Raw genomic sequence first — 24,241 nt, forward strand, 5'->3', positions numbered from 1 at the left:
CTCTTACTTAAGAGGATTTTAGGGGCCCCTGGGTGGCTCAGTCGGTTGAGCGTCTGACTTCAGCTCAGGTCATGATCTCACAGCTTGTGAGTTTGAGCCCCGTGTCTCGCTCTGTGCTGACAGCTCAGAGCCTGGAGCCTGTTTCTGCTTCTGTGTCTCCCTCTCTCTCTGCCCCTAACCCACTCGCATTCTGTTTCTGTCTTTCTCAAAAATAAATATACATTTAAAAAAAATTTTTTTTAAAAGAGGATTTTAGATAAGTAACCATCCTGGGCCTTAGTTTTCTTATTTTGAACATGGGATAAAAATAGTGTTACTGTCAGATTAACTGCAGTAGACTGTACAGGCTAGATCATGTGCTGCCTCCCCCAACCCTGCTACCATTGTATCCTTAGCACCTAGGACAGTGCCTGGTACACAGTAGATGGTAGATAAATCTTTGTTTATCATGCTGAGGTGTAGTCACAAATGTATAGATGACTGTATAAATGCTAACTTTTTTAAACCAGCATTATTGAGGTATAATTGATATGCAGAAGATCTTCACATATTTAATGTATACACTATGGTAAGTTTGGGATGCTAAGTATTTTTATATTTAGTGTTCTTAACTTTTTATTTTGTAATAATTTTACATTTATAAAAAGGTTGTAAAAATCATGTAGAGTGCATATAAACCCTAATGCAGTTATCAAGACCAGGAAGTTAATGTTGGTAAAAGTACAGAATTTCATTTATTTATCCCCTAATGTCCTTTTTTTCCTTTTGAGGATTCAATTCAAGATCCTACACTGCATTTAGTTTTTGCATCTTCTTAAGTCTCCTCCATTCTGTGGCAGTTGTCAGTCTTGTCTTCTAGGACCTTGACACTTGATTCGTTATTGGTCAGTTATTTTGTAGAACGTCTCTCAGTTTGAGTTTGATGTTTTCTTATGATTAGATCGAAGTGTTGAATTTTTGACAACCCCACAGAAGTGATGTCGGTACACAGTGTGGCTATATCTTATTACTGGTGATACAAATCTTAATTCTTATTTAAGGTGGTATCTTCCAGTTTTCCCCATTGTAAGGTCACTACTTTTCCCTTTGTAATTAACAAAGGGAATGCCAGTGCTGGCATTATTGATTTCGTTGCTCAAGTTGTTCCAGGTTTGTCCATTAAGAGCTCCTCCAGACTGGTTCTTATGTCCTTTTGACATGTGCTGTTCCTTTTTCTGGCTCTTTAGTTTGTGGTACCACAAGATGTTACAGGGTCATCTTATATTTTTCCCTGGCCCACCTCTGAAATTAGTCACTTTTCCACTGAGCCCCAGTTGCTTTTATTTGGATAATGGCATTTAGAAACGAAGTTCTGGGTGCTAGGTGTGTTAAACACCATTGCCCCTTGGTAATCTCAATGGACAGAACTAGGAAATACATGTATGTCTACCAACCCACACATGTACACACATCTATACTAATTTCTTTGTTAGTGAAGTCCAGGCATCTGTATTACAAGAGATTGAATGGAGAAGAGGAAGGGAATGCAAACTGTAGTTAAGATGTATCTAGGTCAGCAGCTCTCAAAACTTCTGGTCTTATGACCCTTTTACTCTTTTAAAAAATTATTTTTTTTTAATGTTTATTTACTTTTTGAGCGAGAAAGAAACAGTGTGAGCAGGGGAGGGGCAGAGAGAGAGAGGGAGATACAGAATCTGAAGCATGCTCCAGGCTTTGCATTATCAGCATAGAGCCCGACATGGGGCTCGAACCCATGAACCGTGAGATCATGACTTGAGCTGAAGTTGGACATTAAACCAACTGAGCCACCCAGGCACCCCATGACCTTACTCTTAAAAAATTTTTGAGTGCTCCCAGTAACTCTTGTTTATTTGGTTACTTATATCATATTTTGCCATTTTAGAAATTAAAACTGAGAAATAAAATTTTATTTATTTATAAAAAATTGAGTTGCAAAGTTAATGTAGAACATATTTTTAAAAAATTATATGGGCAGATCATTAGCTAACTGTTCCCCATCAATTGCAGTATTTTTTCTGTCTCCTAAACAGAGGCTGTCTTTCTTTTTTAATTGTTTTTTTGAAGTGTAGTTGGCACACAATGTCACATTAATTTCAGGTGTATAACATAGTGATTCTTAACTCTGTATGTTACATTATGCTTACCACAAGTGTAGCTGTCATCTGTCACCATACAATGCTATTATAACACCACTGACTATATTCCCTATGCTGTACCCTTTATCCCTGTTACTTATTTCATAACTGGAGCCTGTACCTCCCACTCGCCATCACCTATTTTGCCCAGTCCCCCACCTCTCTTCCTGCTGTCAGTCACCATTTTGTCTCTGATTTATGGATCTGTTTCTGCTTTTTTGGGTTTGTTTGTACATTTGTTGTTTAGATTTCACATAGAAATGGAATCATGTGATATTTTTCTTTGATATATTTCAGTTAGCATAGTACTCTATAGGTCTATCCATGTTGTTGCAAATGGTACAATCTTATTCTTTTTTATGGCTGAGTAATACTCCATTGTGTATGCGTGTAGCACATCTTCTTTATCCATTTATGTATGGTTACTTCTGTATGTTGGCTACTGTAAATGTAAATGCTGCGGTAAACATAGGGGTGCATATATCTTTTCAAGTTAGTGTTTTTGCTTTCTTTGGGTAAATAGCCAGTAGTAGAATTACTGGATTGTAAGGTATTTCAGGGGTTTTTTTTTTTTTTTTGTCTTTTTTTTTTTTTTTTTTTTTTTTAGTTTTTAATTTTTTCAGGAACCTCCATACTCTTCCACAGTGGCCACACCAATTCATATTTGACCAACAGTACATGGGAGTTTTTTTCTCTCCACATCCTCACCAGCACTTGTTATTTCTTATCTTTTTGATTCTAGCCAGTCTGACAGATGGAGGTGATATTTCCTGGTGATTATGATTTGTATTTCCCTGATGATGAGTGAGCATCTTTTTGTGTCTGTTGGCCATCTGTATGTCTTAATTGGAAAAATGTTTATTCAGATCCTCTGCCCACTTTCTAATTATTTATTTTTTGTTCTTGTTTTTATGGTATTGAGTTGTAGAAGTTCTTTATATACTTTGGATATTAATCCCGTATCAGAAAGATCTTTTGTAGATGTCTTCTCCCATTCCATAGATTGCCTTTTCATTTTGTTGATAATTTCTTTTGTTGTGTAAAAGATAATTTCTTTTGGTGTAATCCTAATAATTTATTTTTGCTTTTATCTTCCTTGCCTGAGGAGACATATCTAGAAAAATGTTCCTTTGGCCAACTGATGTCACAAAGGTTACTGCCTTTCTTGTATGAGTTTTACAGTTTCACACCTCACATTTAGGTCTTTCATCCCTTTTGAGTTTATTTTTGTGTATGGTGTAAGAAAGTGGTCCAGTTTCATTCTTTTGCATGTAGCTGTCCAGTTTTCCCAGCACCATTTGTTAAAGAGACCGTATCTCCTCCATTGTATATTCTTGTCTCCTTTGTCCTAGATTAATTGACTATATGAGTGTGGGTTTATTTCTGGGCTCTGTTCTCTTCCATGGATTTATGTGTCTGTTTTTGTGCCAGCACCATACTGTTTTGATTACTACAGCTTTGTAGTATATCTTGAAATCTGGGATGGTGATATCCCTAGCGTTGTTCTTCTTTCCCAATGTTGCTTTTCATAGTCAGGGTCTTTTGTGGTTCTGTATACATTTTAGAATTATATGTTCTAGTTCTGTGAAATTAGAATTTGTTTTACAGTTAGATAAATCTGTATATTATCTGGCTTATTGTAACGTAACTGGATTCTCATATTTGCTAATACATTTAGTCTGTAGTGACATCACATGTTAGCTTCTGGAAAATGGCACTCTGTACTCAGGAAAGCAAAAAAGAAAAAAAAAGTATTATTATGAAAGTATTTTTGATCTCATGACCACCTGAAAGGGTGTCAAGGACCTTCAGGAGTCCCTGGACCACACTTTGAAAATCATTGGTAAAGATTTACTGAAATTCTTACAAAATGAAGGTACATATATACTGGAAAGATGGATTCGGAAGAACTTCCATGAAGAACAGGAGAGAACTTAAATCATGATGTTATGGTAGTTGAAAGAAAGGAATGTCCAGGTAGGATGGGGGTGGGTCAGCACTGTTTCAGGTAAGATAGCTTGATTGGAGCACTTCATCTACTTCATCTTATAGTTATCTCTAATTTATAAGTTGCTAGTTTACCAGCCAAAATACAGATTTACAGTAAGAAATACAGAGAAACAGACTACAGTGTTTGCTGTAAACTGGATCCCTGAACCTTTCAAAACCAGAAGATAACTGTGGACTTCCTCAAAACCCTGGCAAATGTAGCTCCTTTCAAAATTTTGAATGCAATCGTGGGTCAGGCAGAAGGGAGAGTTAAGAGTTCATGACTCACACAAAGGCCTATTCCTTCAGTGCACCGCTTCTCCTCCTTGACCTAATCTGTGAATCCGTGAGCTTGGAATTAGAAATACTCCTGTTGACCAGTTACATTGAACTGTTCTTGCCAAAACTATCCTGGAAATAGACATATCCACACACACAGAAACACTCTTGGTCTTAACTTTCTCTTTTTCTGGACTCCATGAATATTCCCCCTCAATATTGCTAGCATTCTTTCTTTAGGCCGTATGTTTGCAGTGTAGTTAATTGTGATTTCATTTTCCTTCATTCAAACACTTGTTATATTTGTAGTCACCTTGATTTAATTTGTTTCCTAGGCAATACTTTGGAACAGTTCCTTTCTAGTGATAAACACATCCTTTTTATATGGATACGTACTACTTTTACTCAGAATAATCATCTCTCTAAATTTTGGAGCAGTTATTTTGCCTATATTCTTTCTTTTTTTTTAAGTTTATTTATTTTTGAGCGAGAGAGCACATGAGTGGGTGAGGGGCAGAGAGCGAATCCCAAGCAGGCTCCACACTGCCAGCGTGGAACCTGATGCAGGGCTTGAACCCATGAACCACAAGATCATGACCTGAGCTGAAACCAAGAGTCGGATGCTTAACTGACTGAGCCACCCAGGTGCCCCTATTTTGTCAGTATTCTTTTTTTATTTTTATTTTTAAAATTTTTTTTTTCAACGTTTATTTATTTTTGGGACAGAGAGAGACAGAGCATGAACGGGGGAGGGGCAGAGAGAGAGGGAGACACAGAATCAGAAACAGGCTCCAGGCTCTGAGCCATCAGCCCAGAGCCTGACGCGAGGCTCGAACTCACGGACCGCGAGATCGTGACCTGGCTGAAGTCGGACGCTTAACCAACTGCGCCACCCAGGCGCCCCTGTTTTGTCAGTATTCTTATCACAGATTATTCTTTGTAAAAATTTGTCCATAAGAAGAAGGAAATTGTTAGAAAAATTTTGGTTTACAAGAAATGACTTTATAGGGGAACTATAAGTGTGCTTTTAGGCAGAGAAAACGCAGCTGGTGGAATAAGGAAAATTATTTTAGAGAGGCAGTGAAGCAGTAGAGCCTTGGAGATGGATAGGAACAGAGTCAGCACAGAGTAGAGAGGAAATTGAAAATTGAACATATGGCTCCAGAAATGGAGAGGAGGGGTGGTAAGGACAGATACTTCTGCCAAGTGACCTACATCTTTTCTGTAAAGTAGATCATCTAGAATCTAGAAAGCTGAGCTGGAGAGATTATAATTGATACCACCGGCAACAAGGGGCTATTATAGATTCCTCACTAGGGATATGACAAGAAAACAGTTTTATATTAATTTTTTCATGGGAGACTATATGGGGGAGATGATAATATCCTAAAGTAGCAAATTTGATAAAGTTAATTAGAGTGAAATGGATGTTGCTGGATAAGGATGGTGAGATACGGAGAATAAGGAGAAGGAAGAGTCCAAAATGATAGTAAGGGACTCACCTTCTTTCCTGGGAGCTGTGGGTATTGGGTAGACTAAAATAGGCAACCAAATGAAATATTTGCTCATTGTATACTCTGTCTGGTAACATTATTTTAGTAAATTTCACATTTGTCATATTAACTTATTAGCATTATTGAGTCTGGAAGAAAGAAGTTGGGAAGGGTAGCAGGTTTGGAAGGAAAAAAAATAAAAGGGGGATACATAGATAAACCTGCAGCTCTGATTAAGTCTTTCATTTCATCCATGAAGCCTTTTGCAGTTATTTCCAATCTCATTAAGTTTTCCCTTTGATTCCTGCCTTTATTCCCTGTACCATTCATTTAGGTTGAGCCTGACATGTGCTGTCTTGAATTGCTAGGTTGTTTTTTTATTTTTTATTTTTTTATAATGCATCAAAACTCCCCATGTACATTTTTAAGGAGTAAAAAATGGAGAAGGAGACCTTACGCTTAGAATATATTCTCAATATCTAGAATTATGTTATGTACACATTAGAATTTTAGTAAATTTAAAGCTTTTGTTGTATTATTTTAGACTGAGTTTAGGACACAACAAGCACTTAATAGCTGTTGCATGAGTAAGTAAAGCTATTATGAGAAATACCGAAGAAGAGTATCTTACTTGCAGATATCAAGATAAGATACAAGAGCATGAAATAGTTAAATATGTAAGTAGGATCATTTGTTTATTTTTGGGCCAGGAATGAAGTAAGTTTTGAAAAAGAGTGGTTCTGGATTCTGGTGTTGAGTTACTAGTGATCATGGGAATCAAAGGAAGGATTTTTTCAGTGTACAGAGACCTCTTTATATTTAAGGTTAGGAGAATGAAATGAGAAAGATCAAAAGATGAGGAAAACAAGGTAATTAAGGGATACATTTTAGAAGTAGTAATAAAGAACCAGCTTTGAGCTGTGGCAAGGGGTTGGAAGCATGACACTATAGGACTCTACCTCTTCTAAGGGTGTTGTGGAAGAAGTTAGAGGAGTATGGAAGTAGACCAGAGTTTTTATTTTGTTTTTTTATCTGACATATTTCTCAGTTCGTTGATTTTCTTGATGCTTTAATGAGTATATCTGAAAAATCCAGCAAACCATTCTCTTTATATATCATGTATTTGCTGATGCTTGCTTTGATTAATTGTACTTTGGTTTATTTTAGATGAAAAATAACACTAAAAGTTTGATTTTCTTGTAAAGACAGTTCTCAAGGAAAGAATAGACAACTTAGGGATGATTATTGTCTCTTTTGTCTTGCTTAAGAAAGTTTCATGTTTTTATTGATTATGGTTGTCTTACAAAGAAGACTTAACTTTTCTCAGATTTTTTTGCAACTGACTCTTAACTGACTTACCGACATCATATACGTTTCCTTATGGTTTGGAGTTACCTCCATCTTTTCTCAGCACCTTAGGCTGGATCAGTATACTTTAGTGTGTTATTATGTTATATATAGAGGAGATTACTTTATTCCATTAATGAGTAATAAGCCTGTTGGTGCACTCTAAAAATGTAATTTCCTGTGTGCCTGACATTCACAATGTTTTGATCCATTGATACTTCTAGGTTTGAGTCTGCTTTCGTATATTAAAACTGTTCCTTATAATAAAAAAAATGCTAGTACAAATACCATTTTCTGTATATGTGGAAATAACTGAAAGGCTTAGATACATTTATTAATCTTTTTCACTCTTTGGTTTGTGAATATCTGGTAATTACAGGATTTATTTGTGAATTTGTCTTCTACTCTACTTGGCACTTTGGCTAAAAAGGATTCCTGTTTCTTAGTGCTGCATGCTACATTTTCATGGTTTCTTTGCAGTGTAGAAACTGACAGAAATGTTGGAACTACTTTTTCGTGCCCCTGCAAAATGGGACAGAGCCATTCAACAACTGGTTACATAGTCTGTAATCATTCTTCTGTCTCACACCGAACCCAAGTCGTTAGTTATATTCAGTACACATCACTTCAGTGGTGGGAACATGTTTGTATTCCAAAGACTTGTTGGTGGTGATTTTACCATTTTATTTTATGTTCCAAATAATGATACCAAAATAAGCCCTAAGAATGTTCACTACTACTATTCTATAACCTGATAGAATTATTAACTAATCATTAACCTCCTGTTTTTGTGCCAAGCTTCTCCTTGATTTATGATTCTCATACTGCCTGCACTTCAGGAATTTATGAAAGCTTCCAATTCCTTATTTTGTCAGCCTGAACCCTAGCTTATGTTGCATTTTCCTCATGAACCCTTTCTACATAGCTATATTTTCCAACTTTCCACTGACTCTGTAAGATGTTTATAATCTTGTGCACCATTTTTTTAGTGTATTTTTTGAAAAATGTAGCCACTAGTACATTGAATTTTCTGGATTATTATTAAGGAGTTGTTGTTTTACTTTACATTATAAAGAACAGAAGTTTATTTCTCCTGATTATGGAGGCTGTAAGTCCAGGATAGGGTGCTAGCCTGGTAGGGTAGGGGCCCTCTTCCAGGTTGTACATTTATTGGACATTTATGGTTGTACATTTGTTGTAATGGTTGTACAATTTGTTGTAATGGTTGTACATTTATTGTAAGGACACTTCTTGTGTCCTTACATGGTGGAAAGGTCAGGATGTGTAATATATTTCAGAGGCTGTTGAGTTGAGCAGTTTTTAGTTTTAAGATTCTGTTTTCATTTCAAGGATAGATTGAAAATGTAGTACTAAAGAATGGATGACTGAGGATCATCAGTTGTGATGAGAATTGACATTACCATTATTGATCTAAGAACCTTGGTGCGTTTTTGTTTTAGAACAAGCACCTCTTTTCATATCTGTGAAAACAGAGCTGAAGATGGAATAATGTTGACATCTTAATGTTTCTTGTAGCATTTATTTGTTGTGTAATTAGTATCCTGTCTTATACATAGCAGTGACCTAAAGTTATATGCAGTTCTATAAACATCTTTATTTGGTGATGATTTAATGTACAGGTCAGGAAAATACAGGCTAAGCTAAGATACTGTCAGTGTTGAGTTTACAGATAATTAAATTTTCATTTTTTGACCTTTCTTTTGATGTGGATTATCTTTTTTTTTTTTAATTTTTTTTTTTTTTTTTAACGTTTATTGTTGAGAGACAGGGAGACACAGAGCGTGAGCAGTTGAGGGGCAGAGAGAGAGGGAGACGCAGAATCCGAAGCAGGCTCCAGGCTCTGAGCTGTCAGCACAGAGCCCCGACGCGGGGCTCGAACTCACGAGCCGCGAGATCATGACCTGAGCTGAAGTCGGTCACTTAACCAACTGAGCCACCCGGGTGCCCCTGATGTGGATTATCTTTTAGGATTTTTGTGTTGTTTTCATATTTTGTATATCAAGAGAAAGCCTCCTGTGAAGTCTAAACACTCCCTTCGTCCTCCAGTATTTTACTGAATTTTCGAATTAGGCCCCTTTTTGTGCTTTTAATTAACTTCATCAGATTCCTTAAATATGGGAATGAAATTGATGTTAGTTTGTCCTGACTTCTGCTTTATTCTGTGGTCTGATAATCTTTTCCCAGAATGTCTTTAATATTCTCTTCCAGATAGATTTTTGTAAAATCTTGGTTTATTTCTCAGTTTGTATACTCTTGATTCTTATTACTGTATTGCCTGTTAATGAACTCTTCAACACATTATTTACTTACACACACACACACACACACACACACATAATCATTTTGGAAGCACCTATATGTAGGCTTAGTAAAGGATTAACCATGCAGTGGCTTTGTCACAGTGGACTTTTTGTTTATTTGTAAAATTGACTCTTTTTTTTTTTTTTTAACAGATAAGTGTAAAGCAGGAAATTACTTTTACTGATGTGTCTGAGCAACTGATGAGAGACAAAAAGCAAATCAGAGAGCCAGTAGACTTACAGAAAAAGAAGAAACGGAAACAACGTTCTCCTGCAAAAGTAAGAGAATATATTAAGGTGGTGGTCCCTAACCTATTGATTCCAAACTGTTGGTTAATCTTATGGGCAGGAACCTAGCTGGATTATAAAGCAGACATAAAAATTTCACGTGGCTTCGTAAAGTTGGAATGTTATATCAGGAGAATGGGATGCATGTCTGCATGGAGGTGGTGGGCGATTGGTTTCAATTTTTCCACTTTTTTCACCTTATCTTTTTTTCTAAAAACAAACTTTTCTTTTTCCATGTCTCTCTTTTCTGCGCTTGCTGCTCATTCATATTAATATTACAATTTCAAGAAAATTAACCAGTTATTCATCAGGGAAATGTGGGATACCTGTACTACAATGTAAACTCCATGCCTGGAATAGTAGGCATATTAGACCCTTAATAAATACTTGATGGGTAAATGATGGATTCGTAAATAAGTGACCTAGTAAATACTAGTAGTAATTGTCTGCTCTTTTTCCTCTTCAGTACAGTAATAGTTGACTATAGGTGACATTTGGTATTCCTAAGAAGTATCTGAACTTTGAGCAGTATGTTTATATCTTTATAGTTAACTTTTCAAATTCTGTTTTCCCTCATATAGTGAAGAAGGATTTTTTAATAAGGTCATATTATAATATGACCTAATTTTGATGGCTACTTGTTTTTGCATTTGTGATTTAGGTAATCATTATTTATATATTTTGTCTATTTTTGGACTCCGTGATATGCTAGAGCCAGCTTTGTATATAAAGATTAATAGATTGAACTTCCTGATTTTTTTAACAGTGTGTAAGTGATTTTTACATTCAAGTTCTTAATGGTTTTTATAAAGATGTCTTTTGATACATCATACTATATTCGGGGATTGCTGTGTTGTTGGAAGTTGTGTTCTCATTGCCTTCATTTTAAATCATGCCGCACTTAAAATATTTGTGTGTTACTGAGTCAGAGGGCATGAATTTTTAAAAAGGGTTCTTCACAGTATCACTCCTTCCAGAAATGTTGTACCAGTTACATTGCTACCTACAGTGGACCTGATGTGTGTCTGTCTTTACTCTCAAGTGTGAGACCTTTCTTTTTTGTAGCTTAAAGTGGACATCTCATTATAGTTTAAATTTTGGTTTATTACTGGCCATACTAAACTTTTTCCCTGCCATAATTATTGGCATTTTATATGTTTTCATGTTTTGTGAAATCCCTCCTGTTTTCCTTCCCCTTCTTTTCTGGGGGTTAATTTTTTCCCCAGTGATTTATATGATACTTTTTTCCCCCACATTAATGAATGAATCAAGTTCTTCATGTATAGAACAATACAGGGTTTTGAGAAAAAATTAATTTATAAAATTGCAATAGAGATTATGTTACTTTGGGTTCACTGCCACTCTATGGGGAATAAAGTCTTTTTAAAAAACATGATTTGTGTAAGTTCTACATTCTCCTTGACATTGCCATTTTTTTTCCTGGTGCTATTGAGTGTAATGTATTCTGAAATTCTGACTAAAACTCAGATTGTTATCTTCTAGTAGGATGTTATTTGGAATCTTTATTTGGTGATATGTTCTAGGTGTTTGTAAATACAGATCAGAGTTTTAGAGGTTTTAAGCTATTTTGCTTGTCTAATTTGTAGGTAAACTCATTTATAATGTATTGTAAGTATATGTGTATGTACTTGCTAGATAAAGGATTTGGCCTATTTTACGTATATTACATACAAGAAAATGTTTTGGAAAGGTCTTTTTAGGGAATTCTTAGGAGAGTGAAATAACCAGAAATAATACATGGGAGATGAGGGTTTGAGAATAACAAAAACAATAAGAAAAACAGTAATTTTTTATTTTTATTTTTTTAAACACTTTTTAAAGTTTATTTATTTATTTTGAGAGAGAGAGAGGAAGGGCAAGTGGGGAGAATTGTTTTGACACGTTACATGTAACAGAGAATGGTTTTGGATGGTTTTTAACATTGGTCTGAAGTCTCCAGGTGAATAATTTTTGCATCTGGAGTCTTAGAACTTTGAGCTGAGGCAGAACCAGTGTGTTATTTTACATTTTCTCAAGTTTGTTTTAAAAAATTTGCACATAATATTTTTCATTAAAGTAACTGTTTCTGCCTTTTTATAAGAAGAGAAAGAAAAGGTTATCTCGTGTTTATAAGTGAAAGTGTTATTTGTTTTAAATTCCTTAAAAACAGTTTTAAGTTTCTCAAAGAACTATAACTTGTTGTGCTTAGAGGACTCCACTTTCCCCTAAAACCTTTCCCAGATCTTGAATTTTGTTATTATGAATATTTTGAGTGTGTGCCACCATTGTGTCATATTAGATTGGGGATCTTGTATAGGAAATATAACTAATGTGGTAGACTTTTAGTTAAAATATTAGAGCTTCTACATCCCTATAATTGTGGCTCCTTTCAAGATAAGCTTTGTAGTGAGAAGTACTGTATTGTTATGTCATGTTTAGCTGCTGTGGATTTGAAGCAATAATTGCTTTCTAAGCCTTTATCATATGGCAAAGCATTGTCATCTTAAAAATTGAAAATTGCTAAAATGCACTTGGCAACATCTCTGAAGAAGAAGAGGGTAGTCAAACTAAGGAATGTTAGCTAGGTCAAGTTATTTGGTACTATCCTGGATTAAGCTGTTTTATGAAAGTAAGTTCCCTACATAATAAAATCTTGCCCCTTTTAAATGCCAAATTTAATTTAATTTTAACCACTTCATTGGAAATTTTTAATGTGTTTTCTTTTTAAATATAACGCATTTGAACTATAATGTCTAGTCTAATGTCTATGTTGATGATGTAAATGTTTACAAAACTCGTATGTATTCTAACGAAGCCCTTTGGGAGGACTTGAGATATTAGGGCTTTTTCCCCCTTACCCTGAAAACTCCTGGCTGGTAGACTTTAAGTATTTTTTGACTGCTTATACTTGCTCATTGTCTCATTTTTTTAATGACATGCTATTCATTTTTACATTGCTATACTTACTTCCATTGCCCCTTTGAATCTCTTTCTGTTTTGTTGTGGATTAGGACTATGGAGAACTGAAGTTATTAGAAATGTGTGAAAAGTCTTAGTAAACTTAATTCATTCTCAGTACATTCATGTTAGTGGGTGTCTTCCTGGCTGTCATTAGAATCCCCTATAGGGCTTTTCCAGTTAAAACTTTTTTTCTTAAGTTTCTTTATTTATTTCAAGAGACAGTGAGGGAGGGGTAGAGAGAGAGGGAGAGAGAGATCCTAAGCAGGCTCCACACTGTTAGCACAGAGCCTGTTGCGGGGCTTGAATTTACAAACTGTGAGATCATGACCTGAGCTGAAACCAAGAGTCGGATGCTCACCCAGCTGAGCCACCCAGGCACCCTGCCCTGGCTTTTCCAGGTTTAAATACCCAGGCCTCATCCCTGGGGATTCTTGTTGTGGGGCTTCCCATTTGTACTTTAAAAGAGTCCAAGGCAATTGTGATTTATGTTTAAGCTTGGGAATCTCAAGTCTTAATACTAGAAGTTTCTGAACAAATGAGATATTACTTTGATACTGACTTGTTATGTGAATCAGGAAGTAACATTTCACACCACAAAGTTTTTATGAGGATTATTGAGTTAACATCAATGAACTCTAAAAATCTTAATTTAAAAAAAAATTTTTGACGTTTATTTTGAAAGCGAGTGAGAGCAGGGGAGGGACACGGAGAGAGGGAGAATCTCAAGCAGATTCCACCTGGTCCGTGCACAGAGCCCAACGTGGGGCTTAAACCCATGAAACCGTGAGATCATGACCTGAGCCAAAATCAAGAGTCAAGTACTTAACTGACTGAGCCACCCAGGCACCCCTATTTATTTGTTTTTGAGAGGGAGAGCACAGAGGTGGTTGGGGCACATAGAGAGGGAGACAGAATCCCAAGCAGGCTCTGTGCTGTGCCCAAAGTGGGGCTCTAACACACGAATTGTGAGATTATGACCTGAGCTGAAATCAAGATTGGAAACTTAATGGATTAAGCCACCCAGCTGCCCCTAAGAATCTTTTTCAGTAAAATATAACAATATTGTCTTAATTCAGTATTGTATACATTTTATAGGTCTTTTCAAATGTCTTAGTAATTGAATGAGATAGAGCAGAGTACTTTTAATTGCTTCTTTATTCTGAAATGTATCTCCTTTTTCATTCATTCTCTCAGCAAACAATTTGGTTGCCTATTATATGCCAGAATCTCTTACCAAGTGCTGAAGAAGGGAACTATGTTTGTTACAATACTTTAGGTGGTCTGCGTAGAAATTGATTATTCAAAGTTATGTTGAACTCAGAAAGCATAGAATATTCCACAACTCACATAGATTGTAAATATAGAGAATCCTTTCTCAGCAATTTATTATAAACCATTGGTTCCCGAAAAGATTTGTGATTTTGGTATCAAAAAGATCTTAAATTATATAAAATTGAGAAAACTTAATTAAAGGGGACAGAGAAATAGATATTACCAGGCATTTGTCATACTTTCTCCTATGCGTTAACTTGATTGTGGAAGAAGTGGTGTTGAAGCTGAAGAACTGCTTATAAGACCAGGAATAGAAGTACAGAATAGTATTTAAGAGAAAAATGAAGAGGAACATTAGTAAAAGAAGTATTAATATTTTATTTCTCTCATTTCCCAGGGAGTTCCGTATTCTGGATAAATAATTTTCCCATAAAACCAAACCCCCCTAACTTTAAAAAATATTTTGATGTAAACCTTTCTTTAAAAACTATTGCACATTTTTTTTTTTGCCTAGTACTTAGGAAACCTGAGAGAAATGACTCTTTCTAAAACTCATGGTTATTATGCTGAACATTAGTTATTGTACCATGCTTACAAGATAGTGAATTTCATGTTCTGGCACTATCAGAAGCTTGTCATTTTAAATTATTGTTTATTTTTTTATTTTAGAGAAAGAGAATCTTTTTTTTTTTTTTTTTTAATGTTAACTTATTTTTGAGAGAGAGAGCAGGGAAGGGGCGGGGCGGGGGGCAGAGGATCCAAAGCTGGTTCTGTGCTGACAGCAGTGATGCCAATTCGGGGCTCAAACTCATGGACCGTGAGATCATGATCTGAGCTGAAGTTGGTGTTTAACTGAGCCACCCAGGTGCTGCCCCGAAAGAGAGAATCTTAAGCAGACTCCATACTCAGTATGAATCCTGACACAGGGCTTGATCCCATGACATGGCCTGAAAAGCTTTTCATTTTAAAATGAAATTTGTAATATATAAAATCTAGTATGGAGAGATAGTAAAAATCTGAAGAATCAAAGTGACAGTGTGAGGGTGGGATATCAGAGATAACCAGGATGGTCAAGATGTTGTGGTGGTTATTGCTGTGTTATTTTGTCGTATGTCTTTGAAATTGCACTATTCTTTTATTTCTAATAGGATTTGAAGAATAAAGAGATTTTTTAATTAATTAATGTATTATTTTTAATGTTCTGTTTTATTTTTGAGAGAGAGTGTGAGCAAGGTAGGGACAGAGAGAGACACACACAGAGTCGAAAGTAGGCTCCAGGCTCCGAGCTGTCAGCACAGAGCCTGATGTGGGGCTCAAACTCATGAGACATGAGATCATGACCTGAGCTGAAGTCAGACGCCTAACCAACTGAACCACCCAGGCATCCCAGAATAAAGAGAATTTTAGAAGATCTCATTCTCCACCCCCATTTGCAGTGAACTGACTCACAACAGATGAGAAACTTAAACTATCACCTCTACATTGTCTTTTGGTTTTTGTTGGTGTAGAAGATGGTTTACATTGATTTAAGAATGTATGATGGGGCACCTGGGTAGCTCAGGGCTCAAGTCATGATCTCAAGATTTGTTTTGTGGTTTCAAGCCCTGCATCAGGCTCTGTGCAGACAGCATGGAGCCTGCTTGGGATTTGCTGTCCTTCCCCTGCTCTCTCACTTGCTCTCTCTTTCAAAAATAAACATTTAAAAAAAAAGAATGTATGATAAAATTTACAATCATTAGCTTAAAATATGCCTTAATACTTTTAATAGTACGTAGCAGATAGAGAATGGAGAAAATCATGTCTGTCTTTTCGGACGGTAAAACTTTTTTTCACTGAGGGGTGTCTATATCTACTAATGGACCATGAGATTAAGAAAGTGGATTAATTGAGAAGTTCCATTCAGTTTTGAAATTTTTTACTGAGAAATTCTCTCTTAAATTTATAAACAGCTAAGAAAATCAAATATGTTGAGTATTGTTTGGACTCTTACTAATTTCTCTATTCATGATAAAGCCCAATTGTTTGGTCCGTATAATATGCCATATTTCTCCAAAAGCGGGAGTGACAGGAAGCATGATAAAGCATGTGGCGATATTATAGGAGGCATTTTAGGACTTACACCTTGAAATCTAAAATCTTTGGTTGTAATCGTGTTCATATGTTGAGGGGGGAAAAGAAAAGCAAAAATATTTTATGGTACTGGGTTAGTAGCAAATGGGACTGCTAATCTCTAAGGCAGACACATTTAACTGGTAGATCGCCTTCTACAAAAAGATCTTGAAAGATTGTGAACAAGAACAGAAGCCACATTTATACCAAGGAAGAAAATTTTTCGTATATTAATGTGCCATTTCTTTTCACTAAGGGACTTTTGTTCTTGGCATACCCACCTCTCTGGCGCTGTTCAGTAACTTTGAAAAATTGAAAGGCATCACTTTTGGCAGAAATTTTTAAAAAGAATAACGTGGTGAGCTGTGAGGATGTTTAGTATGGGTAGCAGGTAGCCATGTCATTAGACATTTATAGTCTCACTATGTTCCAGACACCATTTTGGATACTGGGGCTATAGTGATGAGTAAAACAACAAAATTACATGGTTTTATTTAAAACAGATTACAAATTGGAAGAGCCACTGGAGTTCTGAGGCAAGATGAATTTTACTCAGTATCTTTTATACAAATATGTTTGTTATTCTGGCCTAAAAAAAGAAAAAAAATTAAATATAAAATGTCCAAGAATTTTTCTTTGAATTTAAAAATATGCTAGATTTTTCAGTCTTCTTATTCACAAGTCAGTGTTAGCTGTTTCATCCATAAAATCCACCTTAATAAAAGGCAGCACTACCTCCAATGCCAGAAAACAATGACCTGGGACTCCTTAACTCTTCATAAAAGGGCTTTGTACAGTCAGGGATGACATCCGTTTCACATTAAGTAACTTGGGCCAGATTGGTTCCTTACAGAGCCTTTCCTTGCAGTTGCTATGCCACAGAAAGCTATTGAGCTGCCATGGGTTTTAGCACTTGGATCTTTGTATTTGTTATCAACATATGTGGAAAAATACCTGGTGCTATCTTGTTTTTGGTTATGTTTTATATAAAGTGCTTAACATCTTTTTGTTATTTATTTTATGTTCGAGATATTTTGAATCTTGTTTTAAAAGATTTTGTGTGGGTTTTGTTTTTGTTTTGTTTTGTTTTGCCCAGTGTTAACTTGCATATTATTTTGTGACTTGGAGGGGTCAAAAAATTTTAAACTGGCCAGAGATGAAGCTTTCTCTTCTCACTGACTCTCATCAGGAAGCTGTGACACCCACTTCCATTTTTGTGCCAAATGTTTCTCTTTATGACTCTGGTGCATAAGACTTTGAAGCTTTGTTGACCACATTGGCAGTTTGCCCAGAACCCAAATATCCTGTGTAATTTGCATGATAATTACCATTGATTTACATACAGTACAGGCTGAGTTGTCTTCCTGAATTTAAAGTAAAAAAATGTTTTAAAAAATTAAAGCCTTTCCCCTCTTACCTCTCCTGTTTTCTAGGTTTGAGAAAGGGTCATAGCTGTGTTTACAGGCCCGAATCAGTTTCCGCAGGCCTTTGTATTTCCTAAGATGTTACATAGATTGTTGTACCCTATGTGGGACACAGTTTCATAGTTCCCACTCTATATGCCCCCAACCTCCAGTATTGTTTCCCTCTTACTTGCTGTGCTTCTCCTCATCTGATCTCCTACTAGTTTTCTTTGTTATCTTCACATCACAGTCTGCTATCTCATTTCTTCTCTCCTCAATAATGAAAAAAAAAAAGGTTATTTATTTTTACTCTGCTGTGTGTCCGATGAGTCAGTTTAATGTTGCATGTGGAACAAATGATTGATAAATTGGAATACATGAAACCCAAAGGTGAGCTGCTATCTGGCCCTGCCCAAACCAGGCCCATAATAGTCTCAACCTCATGAAGCCCAGGAAGATAAGGTTGATTTCTTTGTCACCCATCTTCCTTCTCCATAGCCATTCTGATTTATTTATCCAATAAATGTTTTTTAGGAATGTGCTCAACAGTAGCTTAGTAGTCTTAGAATAAATAACCTTAGACATCCTAGACTGAACCAGACTCGAAATTCTATGCTGGATGACTTGAAAACTTAGATTGCTCTTTTTCTCTTCTTTAAAAAAGGGGGGGAAGAGGTTAGAGTGGGAGAGAGCCAAAGCATAAGAGACTGTTAAAAACTGAGAACAAACTGAGGGTTGATGGGGGGTGGGAGGGAGGGGAGGGTGGGTGATGGGTATTGAGGAGGGCACCTTTTGGGATGAGCACTGGGTGTTGTATGGAAACCAATTTGTCAATAAATTTCATAAAAAAAAAATAAAAAAAAATAAAAAAAATAAAAAAGGGGGGAGGGGGAATGCAACAGGTAGCATTTATATAGTTCAGAAAAGCGTTTAAGTATAAACAGTGTAGAGTCCCCCTCCCACTTTATCTCCTCTCTGCCAAGTTCCCGCCATCACAACCAAGGCTACTATACATGTTTTATGTGTACCCTTCTTAAATATTATGCATATACAAATATATATCCTTGTATGTACTTTTTTATATACAAAAATATGCAGAATTGTGTACAAAATTCTAAACCTTGAATATTTTAGTTAACAAATCCTGGAGCTTTTTCCTTATAAATATATAGAGAGTTTTCTCATTTTATGTTACAACCACATAACATTAAATTGTATTCATTTTCCATGATTTATTTAACCAGTCCTATGCTGATTGATATTTATGCCATATGTATCTAAAACATAAAACTTTTGTCCTATGTTTGTGACAGTTTGAAATTGAAAATAAAGTTATACTCACCCTAGCAGAGAGCACTTAGGGACTCTGTTAGACATCAGCTTTGGAGAAGGGACAGAGTGCTGAGATCTTATTTAACCAATTCCAAGGTTTTACTAATAATTTTTACCATTCTGAGTCACATTGTACCTTCCTACAATTAGTGATAACATTATTCTAATAACCTTTTCAAGTTTGGGGGAAAAATGTCATGATTTCTGGTGACCATTCTTTGCATTAAAAGGCATTACCTTGGGGCGCCTGGGTGGCTCAGTTGGTTAAGCATCGGACTCCGACTCAGGTCTTGATCTCACAGTTCGTGGGTTTGAGCCCTGCATCAGGTTCTGTGCTGACAGCTCAGAGCCTAGAGCCTGGAGCCTGCTTTGGATTCTGTGTCTCTTTCTCTCTCTGCTCCTCCCCCATTCATGCTCTGTCTCTCAAAAATAATTAAACACTTAAAAAACAAATAAAAAAATTAAAAGCGTTACCTTTGTATTATGTTTTTAAGACTTCTTTTGTTTTTATCTTTTTTTGTTTTTAACTAGATCCTTACAATAAATGAGGATGGATCACTTGGTTTGAAAACCCCTAAATCTCACGTTTGTGAGCACTGCAATGCTGCCTTTAGAACGAACTATCACTTACAGAGACATGTGTTCATTCATACAGGTATTTCTTGAATTAAAATGGGCCTGTGGCCATTAAGAGATTATTATCTTTACTATTTTCATCTTTGTGTAAATGTCATTCATTTCTAAGACTGTAACTAACCAGGTATTTATTTCAAATCAGAGATTTCATAGGCCAGAATATCAGAAGGAAACCAGGAAAACTTTAAATGAGAAAACAATGGGCACGAATTTGCATAATTAATTAATTATAATTATATAATTATATATAATATAATTAAACACTTATCTGGCTTAATGTGTTCTTTTCAGTTAGAGAAACTGTTAAAGAATGTATTATTAAAAGCCTATCAACATTTATTTTTCTCTGCAAGACATCCAGATGGAGTTTGAAATATGAATTTGGGAATCAGATATTAAAAAATGATAATTAAGAACATGACATTATAGAGAGCAGAACTAAAGACTAATCACAGATCCTTGGGGAAACACACTGGACACGTAGGTTAAATTAAAGGATATGGGGTGGGAAGATAGAGTAGTAAGGTACGTTTGATGAACTAGGAAATTACAGTATCCCAGAAGCTAAAAGAAGAGACAGTTCCAAGGAGGGTATAATCAGCAATGGCACAACCTTCATAGAGGATAGAGAGGAATAGAGAACTGAAGAAGAGCTGTTAGAATAAATAGCAAAGAGAGCACGAGTAGCTTTTAAGAAAGCAGAGTATAAGGGTTAAAGCACAAGTGGGTGGTGGAGGATTTGAAACATGGGGTAAACTATTCTATTAAGAAATGGTGAAAAGGAATGAGAGAAAGTAATAAGGTTGGAGTGTTTCAGGATTTCTGGAAAGTTTGTTTGCAAAGGACAGACCTGAAGAATACTTACTAGGAAAGGTTCCAGCAGAGAAGGAATGATTGAAGAGACAAGATTAAAAAAAAAAAAAAGGAAAAAGATGTTTGAAAGTTCCCAAAGTCCTGGAGAAAATAATTCAAAGGGCATAAAGTGATAGTTAGCCACAGAGAACAAGGTGGGTGGATCTTCTTTTGGATAAAAAGGAAGAAGAGATGTTTAAGATACCGTAGATAACCTGTAGAGTTCTTTCTAGTCTTCTGATTTTTCGATTGTTTTCTCCTTCCCTCTCTTTCTTCTTTTCCTTTTCTTTTCCTTCTCTCTCTCCCTTTCCTTTCCTTTTCCTTTTTTTCAGATATAGAGCAGATTTGATCTCATCTTTCTATGATTGTGAGAATGTGTATTTTCTAATTGTGGGGGGAAAATTGAGGAAATAAAATTCTGTTAAATTAATGAATAGTATAAAAATATTTTATGGATAATTTGGAATTTTCAAGAATTTGGGCTTTCAAGATTTATCTTTCCTCAGAAATAGTAACTATGAACTGTGTTTTATCCAGTAACTAATTTGTGGATGTGAAATTATTTTAAGGTGAAAAACCATTTCAATGTAGTCAATGTGACATGCGTTTCATACAGAAGTACCTGCTACAGAGACATGAGAAGATTCATACTGGTGAGTGTTGCCACCCTTCTTAGGGTCATTAAGTTTATCATTCCAAATATGGGGAAAAATTTTTAACAGATAGCAGCTGCTTGCCACTTTTCATCAGTTTTGTTTCTTAAGAGTGTATATCATAGTTTAGATTTTTCCTTTCAATAAATCAATCTTAACTGTTAAGACTTGGCTTTAATGTCCAAGCCCAATAAATTACTTTGAAATAGAATTTCATAATAAAATATATTTAAAAGGATGTAAGAAGATTTTTGTGAAATAGCTTTTTCCTAAGATGTTTCAAAAGTTTAGGGTTAGGTAATTATCGTTCATATTAATTAGTGGCAAGAAGCAAAATGCCTGAGCCCTAAGATACCACACTTTTTTTCCCTTACTAGTTCATGTATATAGCTTACTGTGTCAAGAGAGTTGTAATCCTAATAAATTGGAGACTTCCAGTTTTTTGGGCTAAGTTGTTAATGATTTAGAAACAAATATTTCAGATCACTTATAAAGGAACCCATACCTTAAAAAGTTAAGTCTTATTTTAGAGCAGGTGTTTATTTGCTTTTATTTTATTTTATTTTATTTTATTTTATTTTATTTTATTTTATTTTTTGACAAATGTAAAACCAAGTTTTATATATAACCTTAACTTAGTAGACTGTTAGCTTTTGACTTTGATGTCTATAAGCATGGTGAAAAGTGTTTCTTTAGAATTTATTTCTAGTGTTTTGCCTTTTTGTGATGGAACAAAAGCAGGGTTGGTGAATTGGTATCACTTTGATTCTTACATTTAAACAGATTTGGGAATGATGGTGATATATGAATATTGAAAATACTAATGTTCTTCATATTTTTCTATATTAAGTAATTAAGCAAGTATCTGCCCAGTGTTATTATTTCGATGTTTTCTCAAGGTACCTGTAGTACCTACGAAAGGGCATCCTGGACAGTTTGTCATATAAAAGAAGCAACTTCTTCTGCCTAATAACTGCCCTTTCTTTTTGCCCCTAACAAAGAAGCATGAATGTGGCCGGTCTCCTTAAATAAAACTTCCAACTGTGCAGCACATGTATATACTTTAAAGTTCTACTTTTCAGAGATCATTATGCACAACATCCATTTCAGTTTCTTAAGTAAACATGTATTCATCACTTCCAGATGGAAGGGAGTGTAATAGGCACTTTGGGAGAAAGAACAACTTTATTGATTTTATGCAACTTGTAGCCAAATTTATATTTCTGTACAGTAATAAAACCTGATCAGGTAATGACAAACTGCTTAAATAATTTTGTATGTTCTTAATACCTATTAGGTTTTGATGATTTACTCATTCATTCAACAAAAATTTACTGAGCCTTCAGTATTTTTCAGTATCAGAAATACATAGGCAATATAAGGTAGTTTCCATGAAATTTATATTCTAATGGGAGAGACATACATATAAACAAGCACAGTGTGAGAAGTGTTGTAGAGTTTTATACAACATGCTGTTGTGCCCTTGAGCAAGAGTCAGATGTGTTAGCTATTAAGGGTATATAGGGAAGGGAACACAGAAAAACTGCAGGAGGCTCAGTTGAGAGAGAGGGGGTGGGGGGAGAGAGGGGAGTGTGTGTGTGTGTGTGTGTGTGTGTGTGTGTATCTGACAAAAAGATTTTTGAAACAGTACTTTCTGTTACTGCACTCTGCTATTTTCTGTTCTGTTCTAGTAAATTTTTCTTTAATGTGCTGGTCACAACTCTGTAATCTCACTGGAAAAACAACTGTGCTAGGCCAGGAAGGGTATCTTGGATTTAAACAGGTTATAATGGGTAGTTAATATTTATTGATAATTTACTAAGATCAGATATTGTGCTAATAAATATTTTGTTAAGTAGCTCATTTAGTTCTCACATTAATCTTGAAAGAGGAGCTATTACTGTCCACATTTTTTGTTGAGGAAGTAAGATGAAGCACACAGAAGAAGTTAAGAAATTTTTCTAAATTTATATAATCTGGCAAATATATGATGGAGCTAAGATTCCAACTTAACTCTGTGACTCCAGATATACATGTGAAATCACTTAACTGCAGAATGGGACTAGAAGCAGAACAATATCTTTGGACTGTTTTGAGTTTTTCTTGCTATGCCACTAAGCCACTTACAGCTTAGCCTTCCTAAGTTATTTAGTAAATATCTTCCTAAGATATTTAGTAATATCTAAAAAGGACGGAAGCAAAGGCTGGGGTTCTCATGTTATAGAGGATACAGTTAGAAAAAGATAAGAAATTGAGAGGAACAACCAGAGCAAACCAGTAACTATGGTTCCTTAACAGAGAAAAGTTTCTTTTGAAGAGAGACTCAGTTTGCTTCACTGTTCACCCCACCTCAACCCCCCAGATGGAGCTGACAAAAAGGGAATTGCTTTTCCTTCTTCATTTTCTTGGTTCTTTTTATGGACTCTTTCTGAAGACAGTAAGGTATTTTTGTCTTGTAATCGAGATACCTGTAAGCTATACCTATCTGGGAATATATATTTAGAACCACAAATATGTTCTCCAACGTGTATTATTCTGTCCTTACTGTTCTTCTTTCATGTTTTAAATGGCTTTTAGTTTTGGAGAGGGGGGCAGTGCCCTAAAGTTTGCCCATGTCAAGGCTTTCTCTCTCTAGGTTCTTAATTTAGAAGAATGCATCGAAGTAGTTATGGCAGTAAAGAAATTTTGTGTATTTTTATCCATTTTTAAATTGTCTAGAAGGTAATGAGTCATTTATCAACTGATCCTCAAAGGTCATGTCATGAGAAGAACTGCTAGTTCCTACAGGCTCAGTTTTCCTTATGGTCTCCCTCATTCCTCTAGGCCTCATTCTACTGACTCCTCTAGCTTTCCCAGCCTCCAAGCCTGTACTCTGCTCTGTTTGCAACACGATTGAAAATCATTACCTGCTTGACTGCTTTTGTCACCAATCAAGAAATCTGTGGCTTTTAAAAACCAAAAGCTTGATTTGCTTTTCAAATAGAAAATTGTAAAACTCAGCTTGGACACGTTATCACTTAATAATGTTTCCAGAATGTGGCTTAACCTATGAAATATCATTTTTAGGGGGAGTACTGTTTCATCTAGAGGCTGATCCATGAAATTCTGGTTAAAGCTGTAGCCTAAAGCATTGAAAAGGGCAAATATTCT

General features: G+C 35.5%; 1 protein-coding gene across 5 annotated transcripts in view; it reads left to right on the plus strand.

The window, feature by feature from the left end:
- The window catches only part of ZNF148 (zinc finger protein 148), a 122,623-nt gene that overhangs the window by 70,872 nt on the left and 27,510 nt on the right, over window positions 1–24,241 (plus strand). For all 5 annotated transcript variants that reach the window (XM_030330255.2, XM_030330257.2, XM_030330259.1 and 2 more), the window contains 3 exons: window positions 9,739–9,864; window positions 19,482–19,605; window positions 21,008–21,091. In XM_030330255.2, coding sequence (XP_030186115.1) covers window positions 9,739–9,864; window positions 19,482–19,605; window positions 21,008–21,091 — 334 coding nt within the window. The remainder of the gene's footprint in view (window positions 1–9,738; window positions 9,865–19,481; window positions 19,606–21,007; window positions 21,092–24,241) is intronic.

This window comes from Lynx canadensis, chromosome C2 (assembly GCF_007474595.2).
Source record: "Lynx canadensis isolate LIC74 chromosome C2, mLynCan4.pri.v2, whole genome shotgun sequence".
In the NCBI taxonomy this organism is placed as follows: domain Eukaryota; kingdom Metazoa; phylum Chordata; class Mammalia; order Carnivora; family Felidae; genus Lynx; species Lynx canadensis.